The sequence below is a fragment of the Scophthalmus maximus genome, chromosome 3 (assembly GCF_022379125.1).
Source record: "Scophthalmus maximus strain ysfricsl-2021 chromosome 3, ASM2237912v1, whole genome shotgun sequence".
NCBI lineage: Eukaryota > Metazoa > Chordata > Actinopteri > Pleuronectiformes > Scophthalmidae > Scophthalmus > Scophthalmus maximus.
The window spans coordinates 27,990,021-28,017,500 of record NC_061517.1 but is presented as its reverse complement, the minus strand read 5'-3'; the positions used below and the strand labels follow the sequence as shown (position 1 = coordinate 28,017,500).

Below are 27,480 nucleotides of genomic sequence, written 5' to 3'. Positions count from 1 at the left end.
ATTCAGGTGGTTTAGCAGAGATACCTCTTCCCTGATGGCAGATGGTAGAGCGGGTTGTGAGATGGGTGGTGGGGAGCCATAATCATGCCGGACACTCCACATACACTGCGCTGCTGGCTGTCAATCTCCAGCAGGAAGGGGAGAGGGGCACTAAGCATCCTGCTGGCCTCTTCTCTATCCTGTTCAGTTGATGTTTCTCTGTTGCTTTGCACTTAGCAACCAGGAAGTGAGAGACCATAGGTTATGATGCTTTCATTGATGCTCCTGTAGATTATGATCGGGGCAGAGGTTTTCAGTATATTGTATGTGTCCTTGTAATCAGTTAAATATTTGTGCACATTTTTCTTCACAAGTGCTGAGATTGACGTGAAATATCCCAGGCATATTCAGGAAACCTATTCATGAGGGGGACTTTAAGGACCAATCTAAACAGCATTTAACTCAAGGTCGCAATGTATTATGCTATGTTGCTGTGGACGACACCTTGAACTGTTTATTTGTGGTGTTGTATAGCTTGTCTGTAAATTCAAAGTTGTGTGTTTCAGGTGGAGGAGTTCTATCTGGTGAAGTGGAGGGGGTTCCCAGAGTCTGATAATACCTGGGAACCCAAGAGGAACCTCAGATGTCCCAAACTGATGAAGCAGTTCCACCTGGACCTTGATAAGGAGCTGAGGCGCCACAATAGACGCTGCATCCCGAAAAAGCTTGACAAGGAAGTCGCCTCAATCCTCCTCCAGAAAGCCAAACTCCGCCAGAGTCTGCAGCGCTGGGAGGCCCACTTGAATCAGACTCGCAACCATCCAGGTCGCATTTTTGTAATGAACGAAGTGGACCTTGAGGGGCCCCCAAAAAACTTCACCTACATTAACAACTACAAAGTAGGCCAGGGCATAGTGTTAGATGAGATGGCCGTGGGTTGTGAGTGTAAGAATTGTGTAGAGGAGCCGGTGAACGGCTGCTGCCCTGGGGCCTCCTTGCACCGTATGGCCTACAACGATAAAGGGCACGTCCGGATCCGGGCGGGAAAGCCCATATATGAATGTAACTCCCGATGCAGCTGTGGCCCCGACTGTCCCAACAGAGTGGTGCAGAAGGGCATCCAGTTTGACCTGTGCATCTTTAAGACGCAGAACGGCCGGGGATGGGGGGTCCGCACACTGCAGCACATCAAGAAGAACACGTTCGTCATGGAGTACGTAGGAGAGGTGAGAAAAGTAATTTTGCACTGTTTGGCCTAATGCACGTTTCTAATCATTGACCGACGTCAGTGTTTCCCCTCCAAGCCGCTATTGGATTTATTAATATCTAGTTATCTGAGGAGATAATGTCGGCAGAGCCTGTGGGCAGGGCGACTTCTCACTGCCTGCTTCGCCCGCTGTTCAGCTGTTTATTCACCATGTATCAATACTGAACGTAATGCGTGTCCAAGTTCAACACTGCACTTGCTCAGTGTAACTTAGATCACAGCAAACTGTTGCACGGCAGACTCTGTGTTGTACAAATCTGCTTCCCTTTTTGAGATCACAGAGGTGCTGCTTTTCTCCCTAATAATGTCCTGTCGTGTGTGTGACACGAGCCATTATTATTTTCAAATGTTGAAGTATGAGCATGTTTGAGATTTGAGAGAACATCTTTGAGGTTTTTCTTTAGAATGTAATGCACTGGGTTCTTGAGATGTAACGTTTATGGAAATTTAACATGACTGTGACCAAAATGATCACGATTATCAGTATTATCACGGCATGAAAAAGTACATTACATACTGGTCACATAATGTCAGTGTTCGCTCATATGTGATGCCATTTCTCTTTTCTGCAGTTTTTGAATATTGATATAATAGATTTTTGCTGACCTTAGGTGTACTGAACTATTAGTAAATATTGTAAATAGCAATTTGAGTTTTCTAATGGTAAACAGACTCTATTTATAACACGCTTTTCTAGTCTTATCGACCACTCAAAGCACTACGAGTCCCATTCATACAGCACTACTATTTACCCTGCTTTTCTGTCACGCTCATACACTGGGGGAAGCAGGGATGGAACCCCTGACCCTCTGTTAAGTGGACGACCCTCTCTATGTCCTGAGCCAAAGATAAGAAATCTTTGTGTTTTTGTTGGCGTACGACATGGACTAATGTCCTGTATTGTCATGTTTCCCACAGATCATCACAACAGATGAGGCTGAGAGGAGGGGACACGTGTACGACCGCCAAGGCTCTACGTACCTGTTTGACCTGGACTACGTGGAGGACGTGTACACAGTGGACGCTGCTCACCTCGGCAACATCTCCCACTTTGTCAACCACAGCGTGAGTCATCTTCAAACAGTGTGCAGAGTTCACATCTGCATAGTGGTGTCGTGCATCTCCAACGTTTCACTTTCATATTGCCTGTCATGACATTAGGTCCTCTTTTGAGACTTATTCAATCATTGAATATGACTCTTGAGTAAAAAAAATATAGAAGTCAAGTTGATGCCAGAACCAGTTATTGTTTGTAAATTATATACTGTATAATATTGGAGAAAATGTTCAGAGCTTAAAGAAGTCATGTACCACTAAGGAAATTCATAGCCAATGATAACAAGTCATTTTCTAATGGTTGTGGCTAATACAATAACTAATAGGTAATAACTAATATTAGGCTTACAAACCCTACAAATGCAATGAGAAGCATTAGAGAGGAGATGAATACCCTGTGCATGTTATATTTACACTCACCTGCCACTTTATTAGGTACACCTTTTCAATTGCTTGTTAACACAAATAGCTAATCAGCCAATCACATGGCTGCAATTCAATGCATTTAGGCATGTAGAGGCGGTCAAGACAACTTGCTGAAGTTCAAACCGAGCATCAGAATGGGGTAGAAAGGGGATTTAAGTGACTTTGAACGTGGTATGGTTGTTGGTGCCAGACGGGCTGGTCTGAGTATTTCAGAAACTGTTGATCTACTGGGATTTTCACACACAACCATCTCTAGGGTTCACAGAGAATGGTCCAAAAAGAGAAAAATATCCAGTGAGCGGCACTTGTGAGGACGAAAATGCCTTGTTGATGTGAGAGGTCAGAGGAGAATGGGAAGACGAGATGATAGAAAGGCAACAGTAACTCAAATAACCACTCGTTACAACCAAGGAATGCAGAATACCATCTCTGAACGCACAACACGTCGAACCTTGAAGAAGATGGGCTACAGCAGCAGAAGACCACACCGGGTGCCACTCCTGTCAGCTAAGAACAGGAAACTGAGACTACAGATTGCACAGGCTCACCAAAATTGGACAGTAGAAGATTGGAAAAACGTTGCCTGGTCTGACGAGTCCGATTTCAGCTGCGGCATTCGGATGGCACGGTCAGAATTTGGCGTAAACATGAAAGCATGGATCCATTCTGCCATGTATCAACGGTTCAGGCTGGTGGTGGAGGTGTAATGGTGTGGGGGATATTTTCGTGCCACACTTTGGGCCCCTTAGTACAAATTGAGCATCGTTTAAATGCCACAGCCATGAGGCACCATGTCACAAAGCTCATATCATCTCAAACAGGTTTCTTGAACATGACAATGAGCTCACTGTACTCTAATGGCCTCCACAGTCACCAGATCTCAATCCAATAGAGCACCTTTGGGATGTGGTAGAACGGGAGATTCGCATCGTAGATGTGCAGCCGACAAATCTGCAGCAACTGCGTGATGCTATCATGTCAATATGGACCAAAATCTCTGAGGAATGTTTCCAACACCTTGTTGAAAGCCACGAAGAATTAAGGCAGTTCTGAAGGCAAAAGGGGTCCAACCTTTTAGTAGCAAGGTGTACCTAATAAAGTGGCCGGTGAGTGTGTATATATATATATATATGTATATATATATATATATATATATATATATATATAGGCTGCTATACACAACAAATTCTATATTTTCCTCAGTTTCAATGATGGACAATTAAATTTTTCCCAGGAAAACTGGGAGTTTTGAACACTGTGTGCAGCGCTCTTTACTCCCGCTGTCAATGTCGATCGCTCTCTCTCTCACAAACACATTGACCCGTCTGTCGCCGTCAGACTGACCATCAGCAGCTCCAAGAGAAATCCCAGCAACAGCCATTAAGTATTTACTATTTTGGAGGATGGGCAGGTTTTGGCATTAACTTGATACGAGATACCGCTTATGCTGTGCAAGTTCAGTGCAACAAGTGTAAGGTTCGCAGCAGGCAGACCTCAGCTTTACTGATCAAAAGAACTAAATCGCATGGGTTTTCTTAGGAAGGTTGGTGCCGTCTCCCTTAGAGATAGGGTGAGAAGATCAGTCATCCGTGAGGGACTCAGTAGAGCCGCTGCGCCTTGGCGTAGAAAGCAGCCGGTAGAGATTATATCTCCACACTGGCCTGGGAACGCCTCGGGATCACCCAGTCAGAGCTGGTTAATTTGGCCCGGGAAAGGGAAGTTTGGGGTCCCCTGCTGGAGCTGCTGCCCCGCAACCCGACCCCTGATAAGCAGTTGAAGATGAGAATGAGAAAACTGAGAACTTTGAAACACTCAGACTTCAAATAACCCAAAATGCAAAACTATGAAATTCTGTAGTTACACTGGTACTCCATTCAAAAAGAATATCTGTTGTAATGAATGAACACATACATGTTTATTCCTGAAATGCGAGAGAAAAACCTGTTTCAGAAAATTTGTTTAAATCAATGACTCGCATTCGCAACTTGAGGGTGCAGTATATTTTATCAGCCAATATCATACAGCAGACCACCTCACTGAATAGTGACCAAGTGAGACGGAACAGCTGACTCAAACATTTCTATGTAACTGATTTTGCATCCTGAAACCTGGAAGAATGTTTTGCTTGTGTTATTGTTAATAATATAATGTAACATCTGTAAATAGACCACCTTTGAATTCACAGATGCTCCAGAGCATCATGACGAGAGCATTATGAAAAGTATTTGTGCCTAAAAATGGTGAAACAGGTCAGTATTTTAAGAAGTAAAACTGTCTGTTGGCTCAGAGAGCAGAATTAGCAGTTAGCTCAAACCATCTGGTCACAACGTCTGAAGATGGTTTGTCACTTCAACAGCAGTTTAATTTCAGACAGCTCCAGTTTCTGAGTCATGAATATATTCTGTTTTTCAGTTTGTGTATCGGTGACAGACGATGGAGGAGCAGATTGACGGCTCTTGAAGTAGAGAGCAGGACTTTCTGACATATTACTTTTACAAAAAACAATATTGCTCTGAGCAGGCAAACAGCATCATATCCATTTTTTATGGTAATGTTGTGAAGTTGAACTTGTGCTGTCAGTTGATGTGTGTGGACACTGGAGCGAACTGTGTGATCAGCCTCATGGGCTGCTGTTTCTCACTGGACCATGTGTCCTGCTCGCTGACAGCTGTCCATCAAAGGTGGCATGTGGTTAAAACAAGGTTTGAAATTCAAGAATTTTTGGAACTAATGGAAATGATCGGCTGTTATGTTGGAAGGTGTTGCATTGCTGCACAGTCTGACTGTATGAAAGACAAACACACAAACTGACGTGGCATTTTACCAGAGTCAACAAGAATTTGCCAGTGTGAAATCTATGTTGAATCTTGTTACCTGCCACCAGGGGGAGTGGTTTTACCTCTCAGCTGCTCACATTTCTGTTTACAGGCCTGTTAACACCCCCTTGATGTTAAAAAACTAAAAAAGTATTATCAGACTGAATATAGACGGAAATAACACTTTAGATCAAAAAGGAAGTGGCAAAACACAATGAATTAATTTTGCTACAACTGTATATATATAGGAGTTTGCATGTTCTCCCCGTGTATGCGTGGGTTCTCTCCGGGTTCTCCGGCTTCCTCCCACAGTCCAAAGACATGCAGAATGGGGTTAGGTTCATTGGAGACTCTAAATTGACCGTAGGTGTGAATGTGAGAGTGAATGGTTGTCCGTCTCTGTGTGTGGCCCTGTGATAGGCTGGCGACCTGTCCAGGTTGTACCCCGCCTCTCGCCCAATGTTAGCTGGGATTGGCTCCAGCGACCCCCTGCGACCCTTAAATGGATAAAGCGGTAGACGATGAATGAATGTATATATATATATATATATATGTGTGTGTGTGTGTATATATATATATATATATATATATATATATCTCCAAAGTTTCTGATGTCGTAGTTTATAGAATTGCTTCATGAACTGAATCCTACTAAAGGATTACAGATTACACCGGATTAGATCCTATTAGAGATTCCCCTTTAACCAGTTATTGCCATATACAGCATGTGTACATGTACAAGTAAACCACGACAAATTTCTTGAGGAAATAAGCTAAAGGAATTGCAAAAACAAATTTTCATTTCATTTTATTTAGTCGTCTTTTTATGATCAAACAAATCCAAACAAACACTATGGAGCTGAAATCAATCAATCAATCAATCAATCTCGGCAATCTATATTTGATAATCATTTCCCATTTTTATCATCATCCTAACACAAAAGACGTCTTGTGCAAGCATCATGTTTTCTGGATGACTCGTCTGCCCTTCAAAACCGTCATTCACTACTTAGTATATCAGATGGGCGTATTGCTACAAACCAGTATTGATGATCACCATAGTAATTATTATTAAACTATTATCATTTCTATGTGTGTGCGTGCGTCTGTGTGTCTGAATTTAGCAGAAAATCAGCTGACACCTGCTGTGCCCTCTTTGCAGTGTAACCCGAACCTGCAGGTTTTCAATGTGTTCATCGACAACATTGACGAGCGGCTCCCGAGAATAGCTCTGTTTTCCACGCGGGCAATTCGAGCAGGAGAGGAGCTCACCTTCGACTACAAAATGCAAAGTGAGTGTCACTGATTCAACTCATTTGAACTGTCTTTGTCACTGACTTCAGTGGATTAGTATCTCAGAATCTCATCCTAACCTTCAGCCTGCTCGGAGATGTGCAGGTGACGAGACACACAAAGGAAATATATTCAGCTCAGTGGCACCCGTCTGAGGTTCTACTCTGAGACTAACTGGACACGACATACACTTTGTTACACTATCACACACTTTCACACTGATTGTACCTTGACAGCCGTTCAACTGAACCCTGCCCTGCGTCCGTTTGATTCCAGTTGATCCGGTCGACACAGAAAGCACCAAAATGGATTCCAGTTTCAGTCTGGCGGGGTTGCCCAGCTCGCCGAAGAAGAGGACTCGAGTGGAGTGTCGGTGTGGATCAGAGTCGTGTCGAAAGTACCTGTTCTGATGAGGCGACACCGTCATTCGTGTAAAGATGTGGACAATTGTACAGATTTTTAAATACATTTTTATTTTGTTTACGAAGCTGAAATCCACAATAATTTTTGTATAACTTGTGACCATGACAAACTTCTAAGATAATTTTTTTTTTAAAGGGTCAGCTACAGCTACTGTACACACTGTGTTGCCCGGCGGCCACGTCAGTGTTTCCAGATGTTGTGTCACACTGGAAGGCGCGGTGAGAAAGGGGAGTGACCGTCTTTTTTCAAGGACTGTTGTACACCTGGACATTTGTTCTGGATCACTGTTGGGAAACCGGGTCAAAGGCTCGGTTCACACAGATGAGAACAAGAACTTTGATTGGGCTTTTGTTTTTAACAATTTTCAGCATGTACAACAATCTGCATTGCCAAACCCCGGCTGGGACAGCCCAGAGGTTCCTCTCTGTAAAGAAGATGTATTATGTGCTCTAATAGCTGATGATTTTACAGTTTGTATATTTAAACATTTTAGGTATCAGTGTTTGTTTTTATGAGTGTTAGAAACAATGTAAATAAATGGTTATGAAGATAACTGATGCATTCATGTTTTCATTATGACAATACATCCGTTTAGTCCAAAGGGAACTTACAGTAAATGCATTCAACCGTGAAGATGTTACCCCAAAAGTGCATTAGATGGTGCTTTTGAAGAGCGATGGCAGACTGCAACGGTACATTATACACAATGTTTGCATTGAACTTCCTCCTGTCATAATATAATAAGTCACATTTGTATTTCTTTGTGAACAGCAGCCGATATAGTTATGTGCTGTAACCGTCCCGCTCATATGCCTGATCATCATCATTACACAACGCTCCTTTGTAAAATGAATTTAATATGTCAATATGTAATGTGTTGAAACAGATGTGGGTGCTAGTGTCCAGATGTGTGGGACAGGACCACTCTGAATATTGGTATTGCTGCTATGTTGTTGAATTGACATTTAGCCCCTCATGTACGTGGAGGTTTCAACTGGAGGAAATGTCTCCACCTGGAGGTGAAGCTGAGACTGACACCAGTCTCAATGCACAGTCGTGAGCGTTGTTCACCTTCACTTCCTCACGTCGATGTGTACTTTTTGTACTTTTGTACAGGAAAGAAACTGTACTTTGTGCGTGTGTTTAAGGATAAACGCTTTTGGTCATTTGGAGTAAAGTCACATTAAAATACATTTGCATGAAGGAGCAGGGATCATGAGACCTAAGTCCGGCCTGATTGAATAAGTCTGCCTGGTGACCGGTTCCTCTCCCTGGATCAGCCTCAGTGTCTCCCTCCCCTGGTGGAGTCGGGGACGACCCAGGCGCCTCTTGTGCACATTTGACAAGAGAAGTGAGTTTGGTGTCTAATCTTTCTCCTCCACAAATAAAACTCTCTTTCCATCGCCAAGTTGACTTGATGGGGAACAGAAGGCACCGTCCCTGTTCTACGTCACATGCTGCTAAAAGTTCAGCTGAAGCTACTGTGAGGCTGCAGCTGTCTGAACTATTTATTCTGAGGGCTGTGGTGTCCGTGTTTTAATGGAGGATTGATAGAACTGTGTTGCGTGAATGTGACTTGTGTGTATGATTTGACTGAGGTGGCATGAAGTAGATTGTGGGTTGTTTGTTTCTGGTGGACTCTAGTGACCACACCGCAGACTTTTCCTTCTACAAGTCCACGCTTACCTCTTGTGTTTTATTTGTGGGGGGAGCAAGTTCACTGGTCAGTTTATTTATAAGTGCAAAGTATGAAGCGCTAATAGCATTAAGATTAAAAAAGTGCTTTACTTTGCAATGTAAATATGGACAAAATAATGGAATTACTTTCTGACAAAAATGGTCCAAAAGTGTTGACAATGTGTGAGAAACATCATCATCATCATCATCATCAGCTTCCAAAGCAGGATCTTTATTCTTCTCCATGTCCTGCTCGGTGGGGTCTTCAAAATATGCTTTTTTATATCTGGGGAAAAGCTGCCACAGGTAGTCATAATAATATTCTGATAATTCCAGATGAAATTTATTTTCATAACAAAACCCACAACAAATATAAATCATAAATCGGCCTTATACATGCACAAAAGCTCAGCCCCATGATTTCCAGCGGAAAGAGGAAATGACTTTCACACGGACCGCACCTCGGTGGTGGTATGTTCATGACTGATGTGTGATCTTGTTTTGTTTTTCTCTCGCGTCTGACCTCAGACTGATGTGGACATTCATTTGTCAGATCGGTATCCTGGGCCTGCTCCCACCAGCAAACAATTCACAGCTCACCATCATCACATCGAGTACGTTAGGTTTCTGTAAACAAGCCTTTACTCAGATCATCAGTTGTCTTTGACCTAGAAGATGTTGATCATGTTGCCAAGTCCAAAATGGAGGGTGCTTTCTTACAAAGCGTCGACAATTCCAGGGAGATGATATTTCCTTCAATCTGAAGCACACACAGTTGTATTTTCTACGATAAGGAAATACCATCATCTCGGATTTTAGGAGCTCCTTACCAGCTCATAAAAACTCACTGTCAGAATCAAACCTGCAGTGAGAAAGAGGCCGGCAGCTCCGTGTGATCCAGGATCCAGCAGATGGTCGAACTCCATACCGCTGTGACAATATGTTTCCAGTGCTGCTTCATAAGTGCAACTAAAGCCTCACGCTGCTCTTCTCCGGACCGAACAGGTGGCAGAGACAAGCATTTAAGCATCATTCTGGTTCATTTCTTTGTAAATTGAGCAGTGGTGCCTGTCGGTTCCGTTTGGATCTGGCAACAATCAGAGTCTGACGAGCGGATGATCAGACTCTGTGGAAAGCAACATTATTCAGATTACTTTAACTCTGTTCATTCAGATCCCCTGAACCACAGTTTCAAGCTGAAAGTGAAAAGAAATTGTCAATGGTAACCACTCAATAAATGTGGTTGCGTAAAATCAGATCCATTTGGTTTGTCAGTGTCGGTGATGTCACTGGTGATGTCACTGGTGATGTCACTGATAGGACTGATGAAGAAGAACCACACTAAATCATTTCTATGTCATCCTGCTGAATAGAACTGCCAAGGACTTTATATGTACAATTTTGGATTATTTATCATCATCAAAAGTGTAGTTTGACATAATAATTTTAATCAATGAAACATTCAGAAAGACGCCAGGGTATGCAATCATATTTGGTTTGTCCGGATGCTTTATCGTAAGCTTTTTACCTTCATTGTCCCGAAATATGTGCAAATAATCCAATTAATAATAATAATAATAATAATAATAATCTGTTACATGTTTATTTTTTTAAAGGGACTTAAAGTAAACTTCCTCCGTTTGAAAACACATTCAGATCTTTGTTTGAGAAAAAGGGTCAACGTGAGAAATATTGAGGAATTATTTGAGGGAATGATATCTTCAAAATGCAATACGTATCCGTTCCAATATCTTCCTCTTGCTTGACACACACCAACACGCGCGCACGCATTGTCACAGTAAAAATTCAATGATCAGCAACTCTTTGCTGTCAATAGAATATACACTATATAGTACAGAGGTCACAGTACATTTACAAAAGATAATCTGCCTGAGGCAACTTAAAAAAGCACTGACTGTCCAGCATCGACTGTGAGTTGACACTCTTCTCCAGCTTGGTCTCAGAAATGAAAAATGGAAGGATCAGTCATCTCCCCTTCACTCCCCAGGATGATATCAGAGAGGAAAGTGAACTCCACAAAAATCCGGAGCGGAGTTCACTCACATCGTCAGGCTGGAATAGAAAAGTCACTCATGCTCCTGTGAATGTTCCCTTTTCTCCGCGACCACAGTCTCTGGTCCCGAGTGTACACAGTGTTCTGGTGCCTCCGGTGCACACAGAAGAGACACATTTTCTCTAGTCTTTGTTGCATTGGTTTGACGTTTTTTTTTTATGGAGTAAGGCCATAATTCTGGAAACAAAAATAACATGGCATGCTGTGTCACTGGCTGCGTCAGAAATGCCACAGCAGAGACGGAGGGGGCGCGGCAAATCCCAAAGACGCAGTCTCAGGGACTCTGTGATGTTTTCAGACATTCACTGACAAATTACAATCTCTGTGCCCTTTTCATTCAGTGCTCGTCGGAGGGGAACGAGAATTGATTTATCGGGATTTGTGCAAAATTAAAGCAGTAGATTTACATCATCCTCATCCTCCTCCTCCCTGCAGTAGTCTGGGTCAAATAACGATGATGATCGTATCATAATTTTGGTTTTTAATTCTGAATCAGTTGTACCTAAAAAGTAAGAACATCTTAGAAAAGTCCACCTTGATTCGGAATCTCATCATTTTGATTTCAAAAGGCCTGAAATGGAGAAAAGTTGTGCGACCCAGGTCCTGTGGGGCCAACCTGACGGCTGCACTCAGGGATGAGCGTGCTTTGAGTATTTCACATTTCACTTGATATTTCGCATGAAGCTAGATAGAAACTGTCCCTGAATAAGTTTTTCGAGGAGCTAGATACAGCTAACAGTGCCCAGTTACACAATCCTTCCTCACTTCTACTCAATGAAATTACATTTTTCATAAGTAACTTGTTATTTGTCCTTTATCCTAAAGAATTCTATACAATTTAGGTTTTTGTTGGCAGGTTTGTTTCACAGCCCAGGATAGTGAAATGGTTTTGGGTTAAACCCCCGCACAGTGGGAAAGGGTTTTTTCCACTGAAAGTTAAAATGAGCCAAGACGTCAGAAACTCAACTTCTCGTGTCTGTGACACCTTCCTTTTCCTGAAACTTTGCAGCGTGCCTTTTACTTTGATCTGTTAATCGATCATCACATTCTGCCCCGTCTGGAGCAGACAGATTCAATGATAAAAACATTAAGAGTCAGAGGGATTCTAATCAAGATTCAAATCAAGAATAATGAACACTTCATAGTTCTCTGTGCTGAGAAGTGAAGTTCAGACGGAAATCATTTTAGCGGACAGGAGATAATAATAAAACTAATTCATTAGACTTTAACTTCAGTTAGGATTTATTTTATCATTCTTCTTTTCTTCCACTGCACCTAAGTTTATTAAGTAGGAACTGTCATTACTTTAGTCGTACCTGCTTCATACATCCATACGTTCTCTCTACTGCCGCCAGACTTCACAGGAGAAGTGTTTTTCTGTTAGTACATAGAGAAGAGTTGGTAACAAGTAAAATCAATAATTGAATGTTCATTTCAACTGTCAACACACACACAGGCATATACTGTATATACATTCACCAGTCAATGTCATGCTTCTGAGAGGAACGATGGCTGACGAGTGAGACGTGACGCTACCCTGCACTTATTGAATTAATGGATTTTTAACCCCACAAAGTGCTTCTGATTAGCAGATGGCATGATAGTGTTTGGGCTTTTGTTTTATTTTTGGACTTGTTGAGTGAATCACATACACGACTAACTCATTGATATTTGGACATTAGAATTAGTAGGTAAATAAAGCGCACTAGGACGTCCTCAGTCTTTGACCAGAGCTGTTGGATTACTCGTTTGCACCACTTGTAGGTGCAATGATCAGGTTGGGAAAATTGAATGACAAACATTTTATGTAACTGGGCACTGTGTTCACTTTCAGATCAGATGCTATAACAGGCTGCTGTTAGTGAGAAATCTCTGCTGACTATTAACTGAGCAGATCAGGGGTTTTTATCTTATGTCTTCGAGTGACACACAGAATGAAAAACTTGCGCAGTGGCGGGAATTATTCAGTCGTCTGGAAAAAATATCGTCGGAACAGATAGTAGATAGTAGATATTGATAAATGGTCAACACATAAGATCAAAGAAAATATGTAATCAGTCATGAAAGCTGGTGCTCAGCACTTTGGATGTTCCTCGTTCAGTGACAGTCATCCAGGGGAGCACTTCTAATTGATCCTAAACATACGATCAGTTTAAACCATCCAACCGGTCCCTGACCTTTAAGGACCCCAGCATGATATTCAGAGACTGACTCTTTTATTCTTCCTTTGTTTCTTCTACCAAGTTCAAGCTCCCCCATTTTCTGAAAGCTGAACAGATTTCAAAGCCAGAATGGGACATAATTTATTTTATAATTTCAAGTGATTAACAACTTAAAAACTGACTTCATGGGCTGACATTACTGATTCTAAAAATGTATGCTTGATTATCTGTGGGTTTGTGGGTCAATTACTGAACAGACTGTCTTTGGATAGAGCATTGTGTCAGAAAAGCTGAATGTTACACACCGATCCTTACAATTTTATTTTTTAAGGAGTGTTGCAAAATACTAAAGGTGCAGTTAGGGATCATCCTCGTGACTAAGCGGTTTAGATAATAAGCAGTGTGTCCACCTCATTTCCTTACCATCACCTTACTTGTCACTATACAAAGAACATTATCTGACATGGCAAAATAATGTAACACAATTTTAATTTAGACATGAAAAGGTTGCTTCTTTGTCTCCCTTAGGATTCTTAATGTCATCGTAGCAACTCAGTTTTTTGATGTTCTTTATGAAGCAGTGTAGGTCATTTGTAAGTGGTTATTCGTCTGGCTTGGTTTCCACAGTGACTGCATTATTATTGCATGTTTTGATATTTAAGTATTTTTCTCCTTATCAAAAGTCAACATCTGATTCCATATATGTTCTTGTTTTGAGTGAAAAGGGGTTGGTAGATGAAAATACATGCTCACCCTTCCAGTGTTTTTACCATTACACCCACTGCTTAAAAGTAGCTTGCATTGAATCAAACACCACGATAACTCAAGTAAACACTCCTACAACACATCTGTTGGTTGGCCCTTGTTTTTTTTTACATGTTTAGAACATCTCTGCTTACATGACACAATAAGGCTCTCGTGGCAGATGAGGTTTAGTCCTACAGCAGGCTGGTAGATGGGAAAGGAGCCCTTTCTTTAGGTCTTTGTTAAGGAAGAAACAGACAATAGGGTTGACCCCAGCTTGAGCGAAACTCATCCACACGGTGGTGGAGAGGTACCGGTGTGGTATTGTGCAAGCCTTGACAAACACTCTCCAATAGCAAGCCACTATGTAGGGAGACCAGAGCACCAGGAACAGCAGGGTGATCACATAAAACATCCTGCCAAGCTGCTTCTCTGCTTTGAACTCCTCCATGCCCAATAGGCGCCGGTTCTGGTTGTGCAAGTTCTGCCTGATTCCCAGCAAAGTGGGCGGCATCGGGCCCCTGCCAAAGCCCGCAATCCAGTTGGCTGCTGCTTGACCAGTAGCCCCGGGCCCATGGAAGGTCCAGTTCTGACTAATGGCCGGCACCATCTGGACCGGCTTCATTTTGCGGTGCTTGTATTCAAAGAGGAGCAACTTCATGTAGACAACATGTGTGGCTAGAATGAGCACAGCCAGCATTAACATAAAGCCTAGTGTATCATTAGCCTTGAAATAGCGATGCTCAAAAATGCACTGGTCCTCCTCGCGAATAAACTTGTAGGTGCCCACGTCAAAAACTGGTGGGAAGGCCATCGCCACAGACAGTGTCCACACCATGCACACCACTGCCACACATGTCCAGAACGTCATGCGCTTCGAGTAAAAGCGGTGGTGTGCAATAGCCATGTAGCGTGTTACACTGATGCAGAACAGCATGAAGGCGGCATGGAAACAGAAGAGCACTGCCATGAAGGCCACCACCTTGCAGCTCAGAACACTGTAGGTCCAGGCTGAGCCATTCTTTATCGACACCAACACAAAGGGGAAGCAGATGGCTGAACGAATGGTGTCCGCCAGGCACAGGTCCAGCAGAAAGTAATAAGGTGCTTTGTGCAGGGCCCGGTCCCGCAGTACAAGCAGAGATACCACCAGGTTGCCCACTAGACTAATGCAGATGATCAGCCCCAGTAGCACCAGTTTGATATAGGTGGAGACAGCCGAAGAAGGACTCTCTGCTACTATACCTCCTGCAGTAGCCACCACTGCTGCCATGGGCCCAGGAGGCCCTTCGCTGCTCTCGTTTCCATTCGCCATCCTGAATGCCCCCCCACCCATACCACCTTTTTTCAAACACCAAAGCCACCACTCCCCCGCCACCTCCTCCGTCTGCTAGCTGTTCCTTCGTCCTCGTGGTTGCTTCCTTTTTGCAGTTCACAACGAACAGGAAAACCTTAATCCACATTGCTCCATTTTGAGCAAGGTCCCTTTGTTGGTGTAATTTGCCGTCTCACCTCCCAATCCTCTCCAGGAACCTGAAAATAGTCAGAAAAGACTAAGAATTAGGATTTTGGTTGAGTCTGAGTGGAGAGAGTCACTTCAGTCATCTAGGAGGTACCATACCAGACGAGGACGTTATTAATAGTAATAATGATAATAACGACTATATATATAAAGATGATGATTAATAAAGGGCAATAATAATCATAACGAGACCCCTAAAATATCAGATTTATAAAAAATGTTGCCAGTTCTGATGCAAGTGCAAATTTTCGGGGAGGTTGGAGAACTTTTATTACCTCAAATTAGCGATTTATTTGCTGAACAATAATAATTAATATTCCTTCAATTACAAAAGGTCCTCGCTCTGACTTAGTCAGTGGAGCTCAGGCCCTTACAATAGTAATAATAATAACAGTGACGGATTTGGATTCTGCACCTCTGGAGTCAGAGATTCCAGCACTAGGGGAGAGAGAAAACACAGCGTTAGTGACATAATCGAAATACATGGGAGCAGAGAGAGAGATACAGAGAGGCTAGTGCATGATGGCAGTTCCCCCAGCAGTCTCGGCCTATAGCAGCATCACTAAGAGATGGTTCAGTAAACACCTGAGCAGCTCTAACTATTCTCTTTATCAAAGAGGAAGGTTTTAGAGATGTGGTCTCCCTGGTTCCAGAGGAGAGGAACCTGGTGGCTGGAAGCTCTGACTCACATTCTACTTTTACACACTCTGGGGAACCACAAGTAGTCCTGAGTTTACAGAGACAAGTGATCTATAGGGATAATATGGAACTGTGAGCTCAGTAAGATATGATGGAGCTTGGTCATTAAAGTTGTATGTATAGCCACATTTTGAAATTCTATTCTGAATTTTATAGGGATCCAATATAGAGATGCTAACACAGGAGAAATATGATCCCCTGTTCTAGTTCCTGTCAGAACTAATTTTGGATTAACTGGAGGCTTTTCACAGACTTAGTGGGGCATCCTAACAGTAATGAATTACAATAGTCCAGTCTAGAAATGACAAATGCCTGAACTAATTTTTCAGAATCCTTTGAGATAGGATGTTTCTAAAAAGGCTGTCCTAGAGACTTGTCTTATGTGTGAGTCAAAGGACATGTCCTGTTCAAAAATAACTCTAAGGTTTCTCACAGTAGAGCTGGAGGCCAATGTTATACGATCCAAGGTAACTATATGCTCAGATAATGTTTCTCTGAGGTGTTTATGGCCGAGTACAATGACATCAGTTTGATCTGAAGTAAAAAATGATGGGTCATCCAGGCCTTTATGTCTTTAATACAATCTTGAAGCTTGTCTAGATAGATAGGTAGTTAGTTAAAAGATCTATTATTGATCCAAAGCTGAGAATGTCCAGCAGCAGGTATCACACAACACACCTTACAAAATATACAATATATACAAAAACAACTGTAAAAATATAAGATTGCAAAAAACGCAGAATAAGTAAGATAAATATAAAGAATTTACACGAAATAGTAACAGTGGAAAAAAGTGCAGTTGGTGCAATCGGTTACCAATAATGTGCAAGAGAACATGGTAACATGAAGGTGCAAATGTGCCGGGATTTGTGTTTAAACAGTCTAGTGTCTCAAGAGCCTTTTGAATTAGTCTACCTGAATAGTTTTATCTGACGTTATAGATAAATACAGCTGGGTATCATCTGCATAACATTGGAAATGTATGTGGTGCTTTCTGACAATTTTGCCTATGGGAAGCAAATATAAAGTGAAAAGTATTGGTCCCAGGACAGAACCTTGTGGAACTCCATGACTAACTTTTGTATGAATGGAAGATTTGTTGTTAACGTTAACACAGTGAAATCTATCAGATAAGTAAGACTTAGACCATTCTAGTGCTATTCCTTTAATCCTAATGTGTTCTAGTCTCTGTAATAGAATCTTGTGATCACTGGTATCAAATGCAGCACTAAGATCTAAAAGGACGAGAATAGAAACATGTCCACTGTCTGAGGCCATGAGAAGGTCGTTGGTAACCTTCAGTAGTGCTGTTTCTGTACTATGATGTTTTCTAAACCCTGACTGAAAGTCTTCAAGCAGACTATTCCTGTGTAAATAGTCACATAACTGGTTAGCAACAGATTGTTCAAGTTTTTAGAGATAAAGGGGAGGTTTGATATGGGTCTATAGTCAGCTAAGATATCAGGGTCTAGAGTTGACTTTTTGAGCAGAGGTTTAACTACTGCCACCTTTAAGGCCTTCGGTACGTATCCTGTCAATAGAGATGAGTTGATCTGATCTAATATGTAACTATTGATCAAAGGTAATACATCCTTAAACAGCCTTGATGGAATTGGATCTAAAAGACAGGTTGATGGCTTGGATGAAGTGACCAGTGAAGTCAGCCCAGACAGATCTATAGGGGAGAAGCTGTCTAGATATAAATTAGGCGATACTGTTGGTTGTTTTTAGTTTCCTCTATTAGCAAAGAATAATATGTGGTTCTGGCATTTCAAAGGGCTGTCATATGTAATTAGGCAATTTTTCCAGACTAGATAAGATAAGATAAGGTAGGTACTTTATTGATCGTAAGATGGGAACGTCTGGTGTTACAGCAGCATGTATCACACAACACACCTCACAAAATATACAACACATACAAAAAAAACAAATGGAAAAAAATATATGATTTACAATTCAATATAAATAATAAGGAAAATAAATGTAATACATGAAATAGTGCAGTATGTGGAATCAGTTTGCAGTAATGTGCAGAAGAACATGGTTACATGAAGGTGCAATGTGCCGGGATTTTTCAGCGACGCTGAATGAGCCTTTGGAGAAGAGCTCTGCTGTCTGTCCAGTGTGAGGTGGAGAGGATGGTCAAGGTTTATCCATAATAGAAAACAGTTTGTTTGTAGGTTGTTGTTTCTTTGTAGTGAAAATCTTCTACTTTTGTGGTTTAAACCTTAAACCAGGCATGTATTTCATTACATTACTAAAAGGTAAAGACCCCTTATTGTGTGGCTCATATCGCCCCATTAGTCTGTTGAATGTTGATTTTAAATTATTGTCTCTGCTACTAACTCGGCGTTTAGAGTCCACTCTCCCTTCTATTATATCTCTGGACCAAACTGAGTTTATTCGCAATAGATACTCCTTCTTTAAATCTTAGGCAGGTATTTAATGTGGTTTATAACCCCTCAAAAACTATTCCAGAAGCCTTGATATCTCTGAATGCCGAAAAGGGGCGTTTGATAGGGTGGAATGGGATTTTTTGTTTTTTACTTTGGGGAAATTTGGTTTTGCCCAATGGTGGATTGTACGTCAGACCTTGTAGGAGTGTTTGGGGTCATGCTTCCCCAGAAGAAAATTTTAAGTTAAAGTTACTTAAGTTAAGTTAAATCCATCAATCTGGTGCACTTTGATACACATTTATAAGGCTAGATATACAAGAACTTTATTCTGTACAAGTAAACATGTGTGTGCTGTAGTAAAGAATTCAATCATAAACACTAGGTATGAATCAGGTTTTGTGTTCTTCAAAGAAATGAAGTTCATTTTCAGACTGTCTGTCAGTCATATCTCGAGAACTGTTTATCTTGGCATGTGTGTTGTTAAGGGTCGAAGAAAGTCCACTGTTGAGTTTGGACACGCGATACGTTCAGTAATGAGGCATTTTGAATAAACATCTGATCAGCGCTGTGGAGGTGGTATCATTAACGCAAGACACGCTTGGGGTGGAGCAGCAACACCATGCTGTCATATAGCAACAACTAAGCAACAGCAGTGAAAAAATAGTGGCTGCTTTGGTGAAAGAACAGTGCAAAACATTAGAGATTGTACATGTTGTTATGAGAAGTGTTTGTTATGGTAATGCAGATTATTTAGGGCCATAGTGAACTATGAGAGTCTAACCGAGTACCGGCATCTTGCGGGAAGTCCCGGTACGCAACAAAAAGTAATGGTACTCCAAATAGTAAAATATAGAAGTTCAAGTGAGGCATACAAGCGCGTACCCACAACATTTTCGAGCACTCCTGAACTGTGCATTAATAAGCAGATGTACATAAATTCCTACTCTTGTAACCATGCTGACCCCCATGCATGGCTGTGGGAGATTTCCAGATACAGTGTAAAGCTTTACTACTCCTGAGTCTAACGTCTGCATTATGGGCGGCTGTGGCTCAGTAGGTAGAGGATGTCGTCCACTAACCACAAGGTTGACGGTTCATCCGCGCTTCTCCCAGTCCAGCTGCCAATGTGACCTTGGGCAAGACACATAATCCTAAATTGCCTCTGACGGCTCTTCCGGGAGTGTATGAATGCGACAGAAAATGCATGGTAAATAGCAGCACTGTATCAAATCAGAGCTGTATGAATGCGTGTGAATGGGTGAATGTGATTTGTACCATGGTCGATAAGACGAGAAAAGTTCTGTATGAATATGGTCCAGTTACCATTTGCATTATGGGTCCAAAACTAACTCAGCCCATAACCATAAGAATTTGGCCATAATATGGCCCCAGCAGACTCAGACTCACTCCTTAAGGCCTTGGCTTCCCCAAGGACAACTAGTGGGACAACATGATCAGATTGCTTCTCTCCAAGTTATACTCACTAATGTTTCCCAGTTGTGCTGTCAGATGGATCAAATCTCCATTCGCCCCACTGAAGTATCTGCCACTAATCAGCCTTTTCTTCTGCAGACATCCCCCCAGCCTGTTGAAGGTAAAGGAGCCTCTAGCCGTTAACTTAATCTGCGTAAAGGAGCTAGATCAGTGACAGATTACACATTTTAGTTTAGGATCCTTGCTGCTGAATGCGAGTGGGACCAGAAACCCCTCCAGGGGTTTTTATCTTAATGGGCTTTCTGACAAAATTTAGTTTGAGTAAGCCGCTCGAGACAACACTTTCAGTTTATATTCCCTCATTTCTTTCTAATCTACTCGTCTAGATAATCGTATCCTGGAACGTCGGAGGGAGAAAACTAGTCACCTACATGTTCTGATGATAAATTCATCGATACCAATGAAATTGCCCAAACTAGAATTTTCACTGTCTCTCTCCCCGAACCAAAGAGGTAAAAGCCTAAGATTCTGGGTCACTAATAGGCGGACCGCAGTCCAGGTCCAGACCCAGACTGAGTTAGTGTAAGGGTTTTTTTCACAGAGGAACAAAAAACAGAAAATATTGACATTTAAGAAGCTGATATCAGAGAATTCTGACTTTTCCCCCCCCTTCCCTAGATGGTTGAGATTTCTCCTCGCACAACACCTGTTGTTAGCTGGAGCCCCTTTTGTCACACCCACTGTGTTCGTTCAGCTCTGGGTGCTCTGCCTTGGATTAACACACCACCCTATGAACCTTCCCATCTCTCCTCAGTTCCCTCAGTCTATCATGACCTGGGAGAGTTTTTCAGTAAATCCCAAGCCTAGTGTCTGTCACCTCTCAGACCCTACAATTTTGTCCTGGGGGCTCCTCTACACACAAGTCACCTGTACAAACTGTCACACCCTGAGAGAGAGGCAATGGAAAAAATAAATAAATGAGTCCCTTGCAGCTGGATTAATTCAACCCTCATCCTCACCAGTAGGGGCAGGTTATTTTTTGTCGCGAAAAAGGATACCTTCCTCCATCCCTGAATAGCCGACAGAGGTTAGAACAATATAACCAAATCAACTTTTTGTTAAAGCGGGGAAGTTCAAGTTACATTCTGTCAATTTCTTGGGCTTCGCCAACTTCTATTGATGATTCATTCACAACTATAGCAGAGTGGTGGCTCCCCTTACATGGCTGAACTCTCCCTAAATCAACCCTTTTCCTGGACCTCTTTTGTAGACGCATAATCAGTGTTAATTTGGTGGCGACTGCAAGGTTACCCGCTAGCACGATGGCTGAAGAAAGAGGTAAAAGCACCTTGTGGTGAAAAAGAAAAGCACCTCTGCTACTTGTAATTATTTCAGGAGAGATGATGTGCTACAAACTCAGATGCTAAACACAACCAGCCTCCATCACCACCTGCATTACAGCCATAAAGTCTATTTCACATAGTTATGAGAGTGTGACTCCTTGTGCCAAAAGTCCAAACGGCAAAGACAAATAACGGAGGTCATAACCCATTATCGGCAAAGGACAGGATGCTGTGAACAAAGTGACCAAAGATGGTTTTGTGAGCTAGTTCCTGTTCCAAAAATGTACGACATATGCAGGGAGACTGTTGAATCAGAACTTAATGACGTTGAGCACTAAACCTGTACCATAGATCTTTGGTCGAGTCGAACAACAGAGGCCTACATCAGCCTCACTGTACACTTTCTGGATCACGGCTTTAAACCGCCTACTTCCCCGGAGAACACCTGGAGAAAAGATTGCGTGTGGAAGTGAAGCTAGCTGGCATTTGCAGGAAGAGCAGATAGTTTGCCTCACCAGCGACAACGGGTCAAACAAAGTTTGGGTCACCGGACTCAACAACTGCGTCAAACTTTCGTATTTTGAATACAGGCTGCATCTTGCCATCGGTAAGTGTTAAATTATCCATCTGCTTTACGTGGCATTATCATAATCTATTAATAGCGAAGCCTGTTAGATGGCTACGTACTACCGTCTTAACATTATTGATTTGAATAAGAAACAGCAAACACAACTGTGCACTGCCACAGAGTTTGGGAAACTGAAAACACTGAAGCTTGACACGTGGATCATGTTTTTACACTACATCTGTGCCTCCCCTTGGTTGGGCCAGACTCTCAAGGAAGACACACCTCGTAGATTGAGAACCTCTGTGTCTATCACCAATATGAGGTTCTAATCAATGAGCAAGCTGTGTGTGAACTACACCTCTGTTGTCTCTGACTATCACACCCTTCATCAGTCAGGTGTTTTTCTTCTGTAGGAACAAAAGACCACATACTGTTTGGGGACAGTAAAAACACAGTACATCTGTTTGCACTACTATGAACATGTGGCGTGTTGTATGTGCACAGATTTGGCCACAACATTTGCTTCTTCCTGGGTAAATGAACTTCTGCATACAGTATAATCTTGCGCATTGCAACAACATTAACCTTTGAAGAACCTTTTGAGAAACTCCAGAGCTTTCACCTGCATTTCAGCTGGAGGAACCGACTGTACGTTCAAGTTGCTTCAGCCTGCTGCTCTTCTTTGTGTGCTAAATATGCATTACAACCGCCCTCTACTGGTTGAAACTCAGCTATTGCAATTGAACTTGAATTGCTGTCGTTGAAACTGTTGACCCCTGTGTCCACACAGTTGTTGCTCCTGCTTCAACACCCTTGATGACATCTATTCAGATTGTTGCAGTTGCAGTTACTGAAAAATTATGGACTAAATGGACCATATTTCTGGTCTAATTGACCACTCAAAGCACTTTACAGCGTTTACCAAAGTCAAATTCACCCATTCACACACATTCATACAGCGCTGCTATTTACCCGCGCTAATGATCAATCTACTGTATTGATAAAAAATTTGGCAAATTAATTAATAAAGATAAATAATAGCTTCCTCCGTGATTAAGTGCATCTTCAGGCACACATTTTGAGAGCTGTACAAGGAATAGTGTTTCTAACCTGATGACTGGGTTTCCCAATTCAAAGCCACATGATGAGTAGTCGACACAGACACTACGTTCTAAAGACATTTTTTGAATTTCCATGGTAGAGGCACTTCAGCCGAAACTTGGGGGTTAACTTACACTTAAACCACTTGTTAATAGTTGCAATAAACTATTAGAGGGTTTTCCACTAAGACGATATAAGGGTATATATCCAAATAGTCACAAAAGTCACACATCATTCATACACTGCCAGCACAGCCACCATAGAGGTGCTGTATTAATGTGTGTGGGAATATGTGACTTGCGCTGATGTGGTCGATAAGACTAGAAAAGCGCAATATAAATTAGAGAGGTTCCGACACCAGTATCGTTAGGGGTTAGGGATATAGTTTCACCCGGTTTCGCCACTCCAAAGCAGCAGTGGTGTTGTACTGCCACTGCCACTGGCAAGTACTGTTTTAAGAGCGGCAATGAAGAAGTGGTTTCTGGTGGTGTAGCATTATCCAGGGCCTGCGAAAATGTCAACAATTTGGCAATATTTAAGTAAAATGGCAATGCATACCGTATCACTGTTTTTTTTTTACTGTTACTGTTAAAGATGTAGAGACTAAAGGTATTTTAATTTTTAAATAATTTTCTCAACTGTGGCTACAAGTGAACACACACACAAGTAATTATTTCCTTTTTCTAGATTTATGTAGTTTTGAAGCTGCTGTTGCACCATTTCTATACTGTTACTGGTTAAAACTTTAAGGTCTTTCATTTAATAAGCTGTCACTGCACTTTAACAGCTATTTAAAGGAAGTAGTTGTTGTTTATTCCTAGATTCATTTATTTGTGTTTGACTGTCAAACTAGTTGATAAAAGAAGTTCTATGTCATTCATTATCTGTATGTATCTCATTGTATGTATCTCATTCACACACACACGCAGCACAATTTAAAAATTTTAAAAATGTTAAAAGTCTCACAATTAAAGGGGCAGTAAGCGGTTCTAAAGCAACACACGTTTTGTAAAAATCAGCTATTTCCTCACGGTCGACTAGTGGTCACTTTTGTGTGCGTGCCGGAAAAAAATCCAGGCTTACGGTTCTACGGTTTCAAAATTGGAATTCTCATTAAAACCAGCTCACTCACTGGCGCAGTATGTAACGTGTGTGTTATGCACGGCGGAAGGCGGTGACAGTGCACCAGGTATTTTCAGTCACCGAAGACAACAAAGTCAGAAGTACGGGCGTACTCTGGCGCTTACTAAAGTGTTGTCGAGGTTCAGGGCAGGACGAACGCTTTCATTTTCACGTCGAGCGAGCTACAGAGTGAATGCAGAGAGGGAGGACAGATAATTGAATCAGAACAATAAAACTTTTGTTTTATTTTAAATCTGATTGTTTTCGTGGCGGTTATGTTGTAAAGCAGAAAAACACAAGCACATCTCTGCACAAGATGGATCTTTCTCAATAAACAACAGCAGTTCTTTTGAAAGGTTTATGTAGCAGTGCTTTTTGAACATTTTCATCATATTTAAAAAAAAACACTGTGGGAATACTGATAATCGTGGTCATTGGTCACCATAGGAAATACTTGAAAACTTGAAAATTGCTTTGGGTGAACCAGATTTTAAAAAGTAAAAACAATCTAAAATGATCGATCGTAGTTCCCAACATTTAGCTCTCGTAGACCTTATCACCTGGGTTTTGACATGAACGAAATGTGGTGTACAAGATATCTAGAGAATCAAGATCAACAGAAATTAAATCGAACACACTGCCACTGTTTTCATCGGGTCATTCAGGAGTCGCAGCCCCCACAAGCTGGGAGCTGCGGGGGCTTGTGGGTCTTGAAGGAGGGGCTTTGTGAAGCTGGAAGTTGGTTGGCAGCAGAGGGGAGAGTCACTGTCAGGAACTGGGTAGCAACAGCAGCCCAATACCTGTGGCTGGGTGTCGGTGGGAGGAGGCAACACAGCTCACTGGATGAGATGTGGACAGGCTCACAGTCTGCCAGCGGGGCCCAGCACCAGGCCTCCTCGCGGGTCTGTTGGGGGCCGGGGAGCCACCGGCTGCTGCAGGTGGATGGCTTTAAACCACTGCACAGCACACAGCCCACACTCCTTCAGGAGGTGGCCCTGTGTTCTCTGGGGGAGGGGGGTGAAATGATATAAATCACTTGGCTGTCAGCCGGTGCTGAGCAGGGGCCTCTGAACTAGTGGAGGCCAGTGCTTTTCCTCACCAACACAACACATCATCACAGTGGCAACTGGTCGTGCTGCTGTGATGCGTCTGATGTGAGGATCTGAGGCCCCTCATCACACAGAGACACCAGTCCCCCGGTGCGGGCCTGCAGGAGGCTGCTCCACGTATGACCATTACGCACAGACAGCATGTGGGAACAGCCGGCGGGACGTCATCTAGCCAGTACAAAATGGTAGTCGTGCTGCGCTGCTTACCTGCTGCGGGCTGCTCGTGCTCCGGACTGTGGGAGGCGGGGTGCGCGTTGCAGTCTACATGAAACGCGGCGATCCACCCAGAGGAAGACCGGGCCAAGCGACAGTCGTGTCACCGGTCCAGTTCTCTGTCAACGGCGCCCGGGGAAGCCTGTTGCGTTTCCTCTTCTCTCTCGCGCGTGTCCTGTCAGGAGACCTCCGGTCCCAGCGGCCGCGCGGGGCGAGGGACCATCACCACTGGGCGGCGAGTGCGAGGCGTCGACCCGTGTCTAGAATGCGCAGTCCGTCGTGTCCCGTGGCCGCGGCTGTGGACTCGTCGCGCCCTGGAGCTGACAGACACCAGCAGACGCCCCGTGGAGCATCTCCTGCCCGCGGTGCACGGAAACCCTGTCGATCCGCCGCCGCGCTCCCTTGTGCATGGTTCCGGTTACGCCGAGGGAAGCCTCATGTTCGTCGCTCGTGCCAAACCAGTCCGAGGTCCTCTGCGGGCAGTACAGTCTGCTGGCTGGCGGCTGCGCCGAGGCCACGAAGCCCCACGAAGGCAGGTCTGTGTTGGGAGATGTCGCCGACGCCAAACCACATAATGTCCATCAGCGGCCACCGGGCATCTCACAGACACATGCGACAGCACCGGGGATGGAAATATGCTCAGTGTCGCGTCTTGTGTCCGGAGCAGAGAGGCTGCTGATAGGCAGGGTTCTGGAAAGAACGCAGCATCCGATGGTCGGAACAGGCAACTTCAGCTGCGATTGAATCCCATCCGAACGATTCATGGACAGGGGCGGGCCAAAGCTCTTTGGGGGATGTGGACAGAACCCCCCCCAGCATCAAATAAACAGGAATGCAACAGTATTATTATAACAAATTTGTATTATTAAAATGTAGTTCACAATACACAATTATGAAGCTGTGTATAAATAATAAATAAATAAATACTTCATAATCAAAGATGATCTCTGTCTAGTTTTTTCTGGATCTTGAGTCACCTTGTGTGGGTGTTGAGCACAGTGAAAAATGATGGCTACAGTGACACATAATATAATTGAATAGTACTAATACTCCAATGTGTATTAGTCTGGGACCTCTCACTTCATTTTCAATTTCCAATAGGCATTACCCAAACATGTAATCCCCTTCCAAATACTTGTGCTTGGTGACATTCTGAAAAGCTGAGCATTGATCAAGGTTAAGGGAACCAGGATCATTAGGTAAATTAGTCACGAGTGGATGGTCCATTTCGGATATTATCGTTCTATCGTCTTTTCACGTTACAGTGTTTTGCTCAATTTAAAAAATATATATTTGAGGTGTTTGCTATAAACTATTAGCGATATAGCATTGATTGTCGTCAGGTAAAAGTCAGGCTGACGACATGATGAAAAATTAATTTTCTGCCCCTTGTCACTAGGGGGTGCTCCCCTCCCGTGCCATTGGTTCCTGCTGGCCTGATGTCAATGGGGAGCTCATTCCACCATTGAGGTGGACAAATAAACAAAAATAATTTGACTATGGTGTAACTTCATTTTAATTAATGTCATACTGTAATTGAATTATCTTTTTATGTATCTCGATATTGAGACCACATGGATCATGAACAAAAGTGGTGTTTGGAAACAAAGTGCTTTATACATTTATAGCAATTATTCTTTTACGTCAAGATCTGTGATAACAATTTATGTATTGTTCACAGTATATAACGCCATCATCAGATCAAAATAGTAATATAAATCAAATAATAAAGATATTTTCCAACAGCCTCAGCTATAGGTTGTTTCTATACTCAGCAAATATTAGAAGGCATGAACAACCTTGCTAGCAATTAACGTGGGTCTTGACAACCAGTGTTGTCTTTGTTTGTTTTTTATGAATTGAGCATTGCTTTCAAAGTGTACTGACAAAGAAAACTGGACATCTTGTGTTAAAAAAGACAAAATGCTGTCTTAATTCTCTCAAGTACCTTACACCATCACAAAAGGTTTGGCTGCCAGATGGAGGCAGTGTGTGCTCACCACATCCTTCAACAGTGATCTCCTTATCTCACAAGCATACATGTTTGCTTTCTTTT

At 42.6% G+C, this 27,480-nt stretch overlaps 2 protein-coding genes across 2 annotated transcripts in view; one reads left to right on the top strand and one right to left on the bottom strand.

The window, feature by feature from the left end:
• LOC118317298 (histone-lysine N-methyltransferase SUV39H1) overlaps window positions 1-7,813 on the top strand; it is a 12,459-nt gene extending 4,646 nt beyond the window's left edge. Inside the window, exons 4-8 of the mRNA XM_035645867.2 lie at window positions 546-1,205; window positions 2,165-2,311; window positions 6,707-6,836; window positions 7,114-7,286; window positions 7,396-7,813. Of these exons, the coding sequence (XP_035501760.1) occupies window positions 546-1,205; window positions 2,165-2,311; window positions 6,707-6,836; window positions 7,114-7,247 (1,071 nt within the window). The 3' untranslated portion in view covers window positions 7,248-7,286; window positions 7,396-7,813. The remainder of the gene's footprint in view (window positions 1-545; window positions 1,206-2,164; window positions 2,312-6,706; window positions 6,837-7,113; window positions 7,287-7,395) is intronic.
• Window positions 7,814-9,253: 1,440 nt separating this feature from the next.
• Window positions 9,254-26,171, bottom strand: gpr173 (G protein-coupled receptor 173). The gene is made up of 2 exons (XM_035646133.2): window positions 25,419-26,171; window positions 9,254-15,450 (listed from the first exon to the last, which is right to left on the bottom strand). Exon 2 carries the CDS (start codon window positions 15,251-15,253, stop codon window positions 14,069-14,071), a length of 1,185 nt encoding a protein of 394 aa, XP_035502026.1. The 5' UTR covers window positions 15,254-15,450; window positions 25,419-26,171; the 3' UTR covers window positions 9,254-14,068.
• Between the last annotated feature and the right edge of the window lie 1,309 nt (window positions 26,172-27,480).

What these genes read in the sequence shown, in the direction of transcription:
- gpr173 (XM_035646133.2), bottom strand. Translation starts at nt 15,253, where the DNA reads ATGGGTGGGGGGGCATTCAGGATGGCGAATGGAAACGAGAGCAGCGAA.